The sequence below is a fragment of the Egretta garzetta genome, unplaced genomic scaffold, assembly GCF_000687185.1.
Source record: "Egretta garzetta isolate BGI_Z169 unplaced genomic scaffold, ASM68718v1 scaffold179, whole genome shotgun sequence".
In the NCBI taxonomy this organism is placed as follows: Eukaryota; Metazoa; Chordata; class Aves; order Pelecaniformes; family Ardeidae; genus Egretta; species Egretta garzetta.
The window spans coordinates 4,030,395-4,043,444 of NW_009270001.1; the positions used below are offsets into that span (position 1 = coordinate 4,030,395).

At 39.2% G+C, this 13,050-nt stretch overlaps 1 protein-coding gene across 1 annotated transcript in view; it reads left to right on the plus strand.

Annotated features, from left to right (window-relative positions):
* Nucleotides 1–13,050, plus strand: part of RIT2 (Ras like without CAAX 2) — a 184,459-nt gene that overhangs the window by 86,085 nt on the left and 85,324 nt on the right. The window contains exon 4 of the mRNA XM_009647702.2: nucleotides 11,453–11,644. Within this exon, the coding sequence (XP_009645997.1) occupies nucleotides 11,453–11,644 (192 nt within the window). The remainder of the gene's footprint in view (nucleotides 1–11,452; nucleotides 11,645–13,050) is intronic.

Sequence of the window (13,050 nt, forward strand, 5' to 3'; positions counted from 1 at the left end):
CTAAGGCTCTGTTCCCACAACTCCCCAGAAGGTCACTGAGAGCAGCGCTGCAGAGCTGTATAGATGCTGAACTCATGACTGTCTCTGTGCACATAATGCTACTTAGTCCTCTCACCTGCACCAGAATCATTAGTGCAAATGTAAGGAAAAAAAGAATGGTGGGATGTCCTTCATGCTGGAAGACACAGGGACATGAGAACGCAGTCTTCCTGCACCACAGAGTCATACCAGATTTTAATATTGTAAGCTATACAAAATCAGTGCAGCTATAACATAGCTATTTTGCATTCATATTGGTGATGATTTATGTAGTCCTCAGGAAGCACGTCCCTCAGATAAACACTGAGCTAAATTTCAGTGACAGAAATGAGCACACAATTGATTAAATGCTACAAAAGTCTAAAGAAGCCACTCTGCAGGTTTTTTGCTTCTTCTTTGCCCCGCCCGCCCTTCAGATTCTTAGTTAAAATTATATCTCTGGTGATGAGTAGGGCACAAGGGAGGGGAGTGAAATACCTGTGTTGTGGAATTTTTAAGATAAGCACACTTGTCGTGTAAGTCATCATGAGAGAATATGTATGCAAACCAGGATATAATTTGCAGTCATTTATCAGAACAATGAGGTGTCTGACTCCATAGCCTCCTGTTTCACTTCTGCAAGGCTGCACAAGCCTCACTGGGGAAGATGGCAAATCTGCAATCCCCATGTAAGCTGACAAGAGCTTGTTTGAATCCCTGGCGAGCCCTTGCTTGCAGCTGCAGTCATTACCTCTTCACTAGTGGGTTGTTGTCTTTTTTTTTTTTCCTCTGCTGTTTACTAAAATGTAATTACAGAGCTATTAATTCTTTCCCTTTACCATTTATGATGCATTTGTGATAAAAGGTGAAAATTAGCTTTATTCCTTCTTGCATACCAATGAGAAGAGGGAAAAAGTATAATATGTTGCATGATAAACCAAATGCAGTTGGGGGTTTTAGAGGCTGTTAACAATGAAGATTGCTTCAGTGCCTGCATTTAGGAGAAAATTACTAAGGTGTTTATTCCTAAGAGAGAAACCATTAGCATTAATATGAAAGAAAAAGACAGTCCTCTGAGTTAGGGACTGTAGCACCAAGGCATTTTTACTGCCATTGTGGAGAACTGATATGGTGATTTCATCCATATTTTGGGGTGAATGAAAACTAGATATCATCTCTGAGGTGATGGACTGCATATTTTCATTACTGTATATGACAAACCATCTTTGGAAGAGCAGGATTAATAAAGTTAACAAAAGCGCAGTTGCAGCAAACTGGCAAATATATTCTCACCTAAAGGCAGAAGGACAATTAGAGTGGGAACACTGGGAACATGAATGCAGAGAAGCTACTCGTGGAGGGAGGGTCTGAGTGCTGCTGCAGGTTATTTAGTAGTTCTTTAGTGAGAAAAAAGGGCCACTATGTGATGATGTTTTTTGAAGTCTTGAGTTATTTTACTGGAAGTTGCTCTCATTTGTCTTTTTTTTCCTTATTTATTTTTCTTTACTTTTTTTTTCAACCAGGCTGATGTGGTTCAATCTCACTTTATAAGCCAGCCATGAGGCTGAACAGTATGTGAATACAGAATAGGAAATGCATACAAAATGTTGTGCTGTTAGAGAATGGGGCAGAGCAATAGTGATCCATCAGCGTTCAGGGTATGAAAGGACATCTACACCTGCCTTTCATGACACTTAATCCTGCATGGTCTGCGACAGTGAGCAATATCACATATGATGGAAAGAAGTGTCATAGCTGAAAAGAGAAGGGGAACCTGAATCTTTACACTCACAAGTGGGAAACTACATGAATTCACAAGTGCTGAAAACAGACTGTGTCCCACAATGTTTTAAAGAAGCCAGTAATCAAACTAACTTCACAAACTGGTGATTTTCAGAATGAGAGAAATTTAGACATACCAATTCAAAGTCTCAGACTCATCTGAATGAAGATGAGACTAATGTCCTCATGAATTAACCTGATATAGTAACTCAGATTAAGAAATGAAAGTCTTCATTTTTAATTAATTCATTCTTTATATTCAGAACTTTAGAGGTTCATAACGTCTCTCCACTAGTCAGAGATTAAAGATGCATTAACTGGTGTGAAGGAATCCATCTCTTTCCATGCAAATACATTAGTCTTCAGAAAGGATCATGAACTGAGGTCTAGTGTAATATCAGCTCTTGTCTGGGACTGAAGACCTGTTTCTAGAGGGGAAAGGTTGATGCTGAAGAACATAAATGTGGGGGAAGGGTGGGAGAAGGAAACTGTATTAGAAAGCTTACAGCCAAAAATTTGTGCGAGTCAGGTATGCGAGACTGTGCTTGCATTTCATGTTCAGTGCAAGTCTAATCATGTTTCTTAAATTGCCAACCATCCATAACTCAGCTTGGACCACCTTCTTGCCCATAGGCAAGGTCTTCAGGTGCTCCCTGTCATTCCATCTACCTGGGTGAGCTTATCTCCTCCATTTGCAGAGTGTACAGTGACCAACAGAAAACCCTGGAAATTAGCAGCTAAGAAGTAATGTTGCAATTTGCCACAAAACTGAAAATCATACCCAGCAAAGGTCAACTGTTAGGATATTCTCCTTATTCCTGCCTGTCTCCCTTCCCAGGTAAATAAATTAGCTTAAACAGAGGGAGGAGTGGCCAGATAAACTGGCGCTGATTTCCACAGAGTTGATTTTGTTGCTGTTGGTTGTCTTTTAAATTACAGATTAATTTCAGTATGTCTCAGCTTTTTACTTGTACATTCCCAAAGTTAAGAAGAGGCTACCGATTTTGTACAATGTGAAGTTCATAATATTGCCTTGGAAGGCTGTCAGATTAAGTTCAGAAAGACATTAGTCTGATAGGAACATGGACTGTATCTTTTATTTTATCTTTATACTGTTCCCATCATCAATGATGTGCATTTTGTCCCCAGTACAAATTCACAGAAGGAAAGGGATATTGCTGTTTTATAACAGAAGCAAGGATTCCTTCCTGTAATTATAAGGCATGAGACACTGACTGATGATTAATCAAGGGACTGATTATAATAATAATCCATTTCCACTGCAGACTTATGGAATAATTCTCATTTATACTAATCCCATTTTGAACTGCTCCTTGATCATTACTAGAGCAGGCAAAAAGGGTCGTGAGAGAGGGGTTTGATGTACAACCAGAACAGTGTAAAGTCTTGATGCAGAGAAGAATCAATCCCTGTCCTCCAGTATTTAAGCCAGAGCCCCTGCATTTCCTTTGGTTTGTGCTTGAGCCATTATTTGTCTCCCTTCCTTCCTCCCAGTGATGTGGCAGATGGCTTAGGCTGGCACAGGTGGCTGAGTACCACCTGCTGCAAACTTTCCTGTGTCTTTTGCTGTGTAACTCCTTTTGTTGTTGCTGTTTGCAAAGGATGACTGGAAATAGGAGGGAAGCAAGAAGAGAGTGTGAAGTGATGCTGATATTATTCAGTGGTTGCTTGTTTTCTGTTCTGTCGTTGCTGGGAACATACAGCTGGGATAGAGTGTGTGCTGGAATCCCATGAACTAAGGCAGCAGGTTTGAAACTTTGATTTCAGTGATGGAAAAAGCACATCTGTTCGTTGTCTTCTAATGTAACTTAACCCATGTTGATGTGCAGTGTTTCCCACTGCTGAGTGCTGCGAAGGCAAAAATCCTCCATTGGCTTTAGGCACTAGATATTACTTCTTCTTGACCTTTCAAACTCCACTGGAAATAAACCAGCCTTGTAAAAACCAAAAGAAAAGTTTAAAATGAAGAGGAAGACAAGCATTATCATCCAAATGCATGAAGGGTATGACTGGGCAGGGGCTGTCACTGATATTGTGGACCTCAGAGGGTGGGACTGGTATTTAGTCTCTGTTGAGGCAGTGAGAGAAGTACAAAGGAAAGTCATCCCTGATATCTTATGCACTTTTCTGAGTATGCATTGAATCACTCTGGAGCTGATCATCTCTCTCCTGACTATAGATAGAGGCTTAAAAACTGGTATAGAATAGGCGACTACCTTTTCAGTGGCAGAAAGCAGACAAAACAAGTCTCATCCTTTGCATCTAGATTAGTAGCAGTATTATGGTGGTTGTAAGATATAACATCAAACCAACTTCCCATCCTGAATGCTTTCTCATTTGAAATGGAACTGCTGAAGGTTTCTTGTTGCTTTCTTTTACATATGAGTTTTTAAAAACTATTTGCTTTTACCCACCCCCCAAAAAAGGACTAAAAAATCAGTGAAAACAAAATACTTATCACAGCACTTCTCACCAGTGTGTTTCTCTTATGGAAATCTATTTCAGGAGGGAAAACAAAAGCAAAGCGCACTTTATGACAAGTAGTGTCAGGCAAATGATATGCAATCCCAATGAAGTTAACTATGATGCTTATGTACGCAGGAGAATTTATTAACAGAGAGATATTGGAGGGTTGCACTTTAGCTTTAAGAAAACATTTTCTGCTAAAAAATAAGCTTTGACCATATTCACAAAAGCTTTCCTGAGATAAGAGAATTCTCAACTTTTTTGTAAATAAAAATTGTGATTATTTTAAAGTGAACAATGCATTGTAATATATTTCCTTTATGTTTTATGGTCTATACTTCTAATTGTCTCACTTACTCTTTGAAAGATTTTTTTTTCCTTCTGAGTTTCTTGTGTCCTTTTTGTTCATTTTACCCTTGTTTGTTCATTGTCATAGACGAACTATCTCCTGCCTGTTTCCAAGAATATACCCCCTCCTCCCCCAGTGTTCACTAGAAATTTAAAAAAAAACCCTTCATAATAAGAATGACCCCTGTGGTAATCAGGGAGACAGCTTTGATTAAGAACATCTGTTAGCAGATTCCCAGTTCTAAAGTCAAGCAGAACATAAGATGAGAAGATATAGAAAGTGGCATTTCTCAAACTGTGAGGCTGGCCTCCCTGGGGAGACTCTGACCTCTTCCAGAGGTACAAGCCAAGATCATAAAAAAAGAACAGACATCAAAATGTGTGGAGTGTGTGTGTAGTCTGAAAAACATGACACCCTTATTTCTGAGGTGCTGCATCTTTAAATTTCTAAGCACCACACTTCTGAGGAGTGTGGAGAAGGACTGCACTTCTAAGGATTGCACCATGTTTCCTCCTCAAACACATCATCACACAATGAAAAAGAAGGGACACATATGGTGACCCCTTGTTCATTACCTCTGTCCTTTTTTCTGTTAGTTCTTCTCTTCCCCCCTTTTTCTCTTACCCTTTTTGGGGCTCACAAGGTTATCTATTAGCAATGCATAACACGAGGATCCACGAGAATTGGCTTCAGTTTTGAGTTCTGCTGGTGTAAAACAGTCATGTGGAAGAGGTTGCTTCTTAACAATTTCTATGCCAAGTTGGATAAAAGTTCTCTATCCCAGCACTCCTTCTGCAGCATTGTTCAGGAGGAAATACTCAAGAAAGAGTAAAGAAACAGGTTTGGCTTCAGTGAACTTTGTGGCACACCTTCCTAGATTCTTTCAATCAGCAGTATAGGGTTGTCCTGACCTGAATATTAGATCCAGACTGTAATGTTTGATAACAATCCATAAACTAATTCTTCATAAGGATCTATGTATCTCAATGTAGTCTATCTGATTTTGCTGTTCAATGCCTTTGCTTCCTTTTCTGGAGACATTAAGACACAGATTTTATTTGGAAAGTATTCTAACCTCTAATGAAAAAAAAAAACGTATAACTCCTATTTATATCTACCTGAAAACTATGAATTTTGAAAGTAATTAAAAATATTTCTCGTTATGAAAAACTTTCTCTTGTTCATTATGATAAGTGGCATAAAAAAGAATAAATCAAGATGACAGAGAGAAAACGGAGGATAAGTATTTTCTTATTTGCTAAGTTGTTCTCCTAAAAGCTAATAGAAAAAGCAAGTGCACTGAGACAGTTGAAACCTAGAAGCAGGGACAGTCTCCCAAGGGTCTATATGGAAACATTTCTTGGCCATGAATGTATTGGATTATGAATGCCAAAGTGTTGCTGGAGTTTAAACTTTTGAGAGATGTAAAAGGCAACCAGATAGGTTTCTAAAGATACACTGGCAACTAAATGAGGACCAAGAAAAATGTAGGACTGCTGCTGAAAGGAGTGAGTGGCCTAAAGACGAGGAACACAGAAAGGGCTAAAACATTTAGGACTTTCTCTACCCCAATCTTTACAGGCAGGGTGTGCTCTTATGCTTCCCAGGTCTTTATGCCTTGTAGGACAGTTTGAGGAAGAGATGTATTACCTGTAGTAGAGGAGGATCAACAAGGGACAAGTTGCTGGGTGTATCTGAGCATGTTGAGGGAGCTGCTTTGTGTCATTGTGTGACCATACTATCATCTTTGAAAAATCATATGAAACGCCCAATAACTTGTAAGAGGCAAATGTTGCATCCATTTAGGAGTAACCCAGTCATGGGGAGATTTTTTTGCTAGCATTCTTCAGCAACAGGTAGACATATATAAGGTTATGAAAATTAGTATCAGGCTTTTTCTGCATTCAGTTATAATGAAAAAAAGGAGAAAGTTACACTGCTGTTGTGGTTTAACCCTGGCCAGCAATTAAGCACCACATGGCCTCTTCCTCACTCATCCCCTGGCGGAATAAGGGAGAGAATCAGAAGAGTAAAAGTGTAAAAACCCATGGGCTGAGATAAAGACAGTTTAATAGGGAAAGCAAAAGCCACACACATGCAAGCAAAGCAAAACAAGGAATTCATTCGCTACTTCCCGTGGGCAGGCAGGCATTCAGCCATCTCCAGGACAGCAGGGATCCATCACGCATAATGGTTACTTGGGAAGACAAATGCCATCACTCCAAAAGTCCCCCCAGTCAGGGTCAACTGTCCTGGCTGTGCCCCCTCCCAGCTCCTTGTGCCCCTGGCAGATCAGGGGAAGCTGAAAAGTCACAGAATCACAGAATGGCAAGGGTTGGAAGGGACCTCAGGAGATCATCTTAGTCTAAACCCCCTCCTAAAGCAGGTTCTCCTAGAGCATATTGCACAGGACACCATCCAGGTGGGTTTTGAATATCTCCAGAGAAGGAGACTCCACAACCCCCCTGGGCAGCCTGTTCCAGTGCTCTGTCACCTTCAAAGTAAAGAAGTTCTTCCTCATATTCAACTGAAACCTCTTATATTTCTGTTTGTGCCCATTGCCCCTTGTCCTGTCGCTGGGCACCACTAAGAAGAGTCTGGCTCTGTCCTCATGACTTCCACGCTTGAGATATCTGTATGTGTTGATGAGATCCCCTCTCAGTCTTCTCTTCTTCAGGCTGAACAAGCCCAACTCTCTCAACCTTTCCTCGTAGGGGAGATGTTCCAGTCCCTTTATCATCCTTGTTGCTCTCCTATGGACTCTTTCTAGGAATTCCTCATCTTTCTTGAACTGGGGAGCCCAGAACTGGACACAGTGCTCCAGGTGGGGTCTCCCCAGGGCAGAGTAGAGGGGGAGGAGAACCTCCCTCAACCTGCTGGCCACAGTCCTCTTCATGCACCTCAGGATACCCTTGGCCTTCTTGGCAACAAGGGCACCCTGCTGGCTCATGGTCAGCTTGTCATCCACCAGGACTCCCAGGTCCCTCTCAGCAGTCCTTTCCTAATGTAAGTCCTACTTAGCAACAACTAAACCATCAGTGTGTTATCAACATTCTTCTCAAACTAAATCCAAAACACAACACTATGCCAGCTCCTAGGAAGAAAAGTGACTCCATCCCAACTGAAAACAGGACAGCTGCCTTCTTTTGACTTTTAGAAAAGTTTTGTTTCTATCCAGACTTGATGCTCATTCTCAAGTATAACATCTCTCCTAAGCAGAATGGTGATTTTGTTTCAAAAGATTTCTTATCACACTTTTCAGTTAAGTCTTAATCATAATACACAAGAGAGTATTAGAGACTGATGTGAAGCTGCAAAGTGCTATAAGCATGAGAAATCTTCACTTTATTTCTCAGAATTGATTTCTTTTTGAGGAGGTGTGATTTCCTTCTGTCTCTTCCCTTTGGCATTTACTGACTTGGGCATGTTTCATATTTTCCCCCTATTAAGTAGCAAATGACATCTAGTACTATTCCTGAATAATTTTTTTAAAAGCTACTTTTGCAGCAGGATCAGTTAAAGAATATATCAATGTGCCAGCTGCACAGATACACTGCTGCTTATTTTATAAGAGAAACAGGCAAAATATAAAAATAAAACCATTGAAAAATCTGTAAAACCTTTGAACCTCTGAACATCCACAAAACCAGGTAAACTTGGATCCTGACTCTCCTTACTGTAGATATACATGTAAACTGTGAAATCTGGAGTAGGATCTGAACTAAAAAATGAACAAAGAGGTTTAATTACATCTTAGTCCTTTGTCCTTTATATATAATATGCATACATTATTGGAAGTGTTAGAGTATGTTTAATGGAAATTGTATTTAGCCTTTTTCTTAGTATATATTATTAAGTTGGGGTTCTTGGTGAACAGAACAAAAAAAGATCACTTTTTTTTTTTTTAAATCCAAGAAAAGTTTTATATATTTGACCTTGGAGTCCTTGACTCTGTAATGAGCAACGATGCCAAGGGGAAAATGCTGACAAGTGAAAGTCAACATCAAAAAATAAGAAAGGAAATTACTAACTGAGTGAAAAACAGAAAACCAAGTGGATATCCTCAATCTAGTTTGCATAGAATAATTAATGCCTGTGAAAATGGATCACTGCAAGCATGACACTAAAGTATTTTGGCTGTTTAGTCTAATACATCAGCAGCAATAAAATGTCATAATAAAAAATTGCAGAAGTAAATTAATTCATATCCTTAAAGTCATAATTATGCCAAGGCATGAACCAGAACACATAGGTAAATGAGTCCAACTGAAGAATGGCAGTGCCTAAAAGCTGAGAACTTCGTCCTTTCAGCATGACTCACAATGTGTAAAATTAGGAACCCAGAGTCTCCTGGCAGTCAAGGAAAGCCATTATGTATTCCTGGGGAGTGATCCTGAGAGTCTTCATGCTGTAGCAAGTCACTTACTGTGAGTAACTTAAACACGAATATGTGATCTAATGCCTTCTTAGCTTGACATAAATGTCTATAAATGAGTGTACAAAGTTCTGAGCACTTCCTAGAGGTGGATAAACTTACTAAGAAGAGCTCATTCTTTGTAAATAGTCTGTGCAGAATAATCATACGGTGCTGAAGAAGTTGATTTATGAAATCTTTAACCTAGGAAGACAGGTCATCTGGTCTGGGATTTAAGCTCCACAACAAAACATCTACTTTTAGGTGTCTACATGGAGCTAGCAGCTCCATTTTGTGGTATAAATGTTCAACTCACTCTAAAACCAAAAACAGATAAACAAAAATAGATAATTAGATAACTAAAGGCATATTTATTTTTCATCAGCAGAAGCAATCTGTAGTCCACGGATTGCATTGTCTATTTTACCATTATCTGCAACAGGAGTTTAGAGAGTGGCCTGCAGCTACAAACAGCTACATTCAGGAATCTTAGTCCACAGGTTTAACTTTACATAAGCTTTCCATTGTCTGCCTAGCCTGAAGGGATCCTGGCCTTGTTCAGCTCCTTCTACAAAGGAGACAACCCTACTAATCATGATGCAGAACAGTTCTAGATGGCTGATGTAAAGAGAAGAAAATTGGGGGCTACAAGAGAGACCCTTGTTCTGGTGGGAAAGCCTGGGATCTGAGGGTGAGCAAGGGAGAGGTCTCTGTGTTTATCCATTAACACTGCCTACCCATAATCTGGACACCTTGGGTATGGTCTCCAGTTTGGTATTGCATTGTTTATTAACATGATGGCTATTTAATATAGATGGCAAACAAAGACCTGGGAACAGAGGCAGATCTCCATTCATTGTCTCACCCAAGCCAGTAAAGTGTATAATACTTTTTGCTTGACATCCATTATGTTTCTCCCCGCTGCTGGCCAACTTCTTACACATACAGTTACAAGAGGATGGGTTAGAATATGTTCTTATCCACTCTATGCTGTAGCTTGGTAGTTAATAAACTCTCCTGGGATGGTAGCAGCAATAGTTTAGACATTTTGAAATTCCTAGTAAGTCTCAAAACAGAATTCTTCCCTTAAATTGCCTATTAGTCTGCTATTTTGGAGGTTAGTCTATGAACTTTCTCCTGTAGCAGGTGAAATATTTTGAATGATATATAAGAAAGCCCTTGGGTAAAAGATACATCATGAATAAATGATAATGGTCAACACAAAAGTCTATTCACAGGAAGTATTATCAATCAACATGAGTGACTATTGAGAGAGATTTAAGGCTGAGACTTTTAAAAGAGCAGAAGCAATCTATTTCCCTTCAATTTTCAGCAAGAACTGAGGATATATATATAATCTAAACTGTTTTAAAAATCCTAGCCTAAATTCTCAACAGAGTAAAAAATATAGGACTTCATATTGCATCCTGCTGCTCGTAGAAATGGTCCAACGTTGATATGTGTATTCGTTGCTTTATCAGACCTTCCTGCATCTTAATATCTCTGGAGAACTGATTCTGTCAGGAGGATTCTGATCCTGACCGACTGTTGCCATGGTATTGGGTTATTCTGGGCTGTGATCAAGAAGAGAAAACAAACTTGAAAAAGAAACAGGCTTTAAAACATATTCTGAAGCCACAGTGCCTGAGACTAATTTTTGAAAACCAAATCTCTATTTTTGTACAATGTGGCAGTTAAATACTCCTGAAAAACTATACCTATAATCGGAAGTGTTGTTGTGACAATAAATGCATACATAGAGGAAAATGCAGGAGGGGAAAATTAGGCAAATTGTCCTCAAATTTTCACAGTATTTGAAATTGTACATTTTCATTTAATAGTATTATCTCACACTGGACTGAAACCCCCAGCTTCTCTGAGAGCATTTGAAAGAGCAGAACTTTTTGTAGATTATATTCCTGTTTTACTAGGCACTATTCCAAAGCTGGTGGGAGTCAACGAATGTCTTTTTGATATTACTGAGCTTTTGAAGTGAGTGCATAATAAGGAGTTTGTCTCCCATCCCTAGATAGTAATATAGCTCTTCTTTTACACCTGATAGTATTCATTCAATTGCAAGTCATCTATATTTACCAGAAGTGCTGCAGAAGGATCTAGAAATACACAAGACAGTATTTTCTGTACACAGGCACTGGCATAATAAAAGGACAGAGTTGTCTTGGTGGAAAAAGGAAAAAACAAGGTCCTAAGAGAAATCCTGGTGGTATACTATCCAGAATGATGACCCCAGAAGGATACACAAGTTTCAGTAAGCAGTATCTAGAACAGAAAAGAAGCAATGTGGAATTTTTTAGGGAGTGGGGGAATTTTTCAGCAAGTTCATTGTAAGATAGATAATTTTTTTTTGCCAAATTACTGAGCATGTCCTTCCTGTTCCACAGGCAGAATTCACAGCCATGAGGGACCAATACATGCGAGGTGGAGAAGGCTTCATTATCTGCTATTCCATCACAGATCGCCAATCCTTTCAAGAAGCTGCTGAGTTTAAGGAACTCATTTATCGTGTCCGGCACACCTATGACATCCCCTTAGTGCTGGTGGGAAACAAAATAGATCTTAAAGAGTTCAGACAGGTAAGGAACTTCTGTTGCTGGTTTTACCTTGGTTTTCCTTAGCTACCTTTGTGATTTCTGTAGCACATGTTGTACAATGCTACTGAGAATTATTAACACAAGATGAGGTTTAATCAAAGAGCAATACACAAGGTTTGTTAATAGATTAAAGATTTAGCAGTGTTTTTAAATTATATGTTATGGGTCTTAAAGTAGTCTTGGCCAATCACATCCAAATGTTCTTCGTTTTTATTTGAAAAGGAGTCCCACTATTTTCATTGGAAGTTATATATATGTTCAACATGGAAATAGACTCAGTCAGGATCTTTGAGCCAAAAAACCTATTTTCTTTGCAAGTTACCAACCATTAAATACAGAGTTTTTCATAAATGTATTAGATTTAATTCAAGGTTTTTCAAACTCAGACTGAAAAAAAAATCTAGTTAAAATAGACAAATGCCTATAAGATTATCTTTGCCTGAAAAGCCAGTGGCTATGTTATTAGAGCTTTAGGTAAGATGGGGACATGCAAGAGTTGAATTCACTTTGATGTGTGTACAAGATTTGAGCCGCCACCACCCAAGAGCAGTAGATTTCTCTGACTATGAGGGCATTGACTGTGGGTCTCAAAGTCTTTAGTAATCTTTGCTCACTCTTTTCCTTTTGCTTCCTCTCCACTTCCTCGTTGCTGGTTATTTTGATGTGTGTGTGTGCGAGGGAATGAGTTAGAGAGAGGCTATCTTAGAAACGGCTTGTTTGTGACCTGGTGCTGAATGGAAAATATCCTTAATCTTACGCTGAAACATTGAAAAGGGGGGAAAAAAATGTTTTCCTATACGGAAATCTTAAAAGGCTCTTTACACACAATACAATTGCTTTCGAATGACTGACTTCTGTGAAGACATATGTAACAGTTAAATAAAATGGTGGTTTTCAGTTCATTAGCACCTGTCTAATCATGTGATCCTGTCTACTTTTTTCCACTTATCTTGTCACTTTTCTCCCAATTTCTTTGTCTTCTTTCTTCTACCTGAAGAAAATCCAAGGCAGTGTTCAGCCCGAAATGTGTCCTGAAGATCTAATGATGTACATTTAAAACTTCACATCTGTTTCCAGATCATTGACTTTTTCCCCCAAGATCGTACTGTGACAAAACCTTAATGGTGACAATCCAGTTGCAGTTTAACACACAGCTTGAGACTTCAAACAACAGTGCCATGTGCAACATGGACTACAATCTGTGCAGCTTCTGGGGTACTTACCTACCAGATGGGGGAGGGATGTGGATTCAGTTGTTCTGCTGAGCAAACAGGACATTGCACCTGATCCCAACAGAAATGGGATATGATTGATTACTCACGGTTACCTATAGATGAGGTTTTTCAGGAATGCTCTATTCAGTAAGTGATATGAAGACTCCTGGAAAA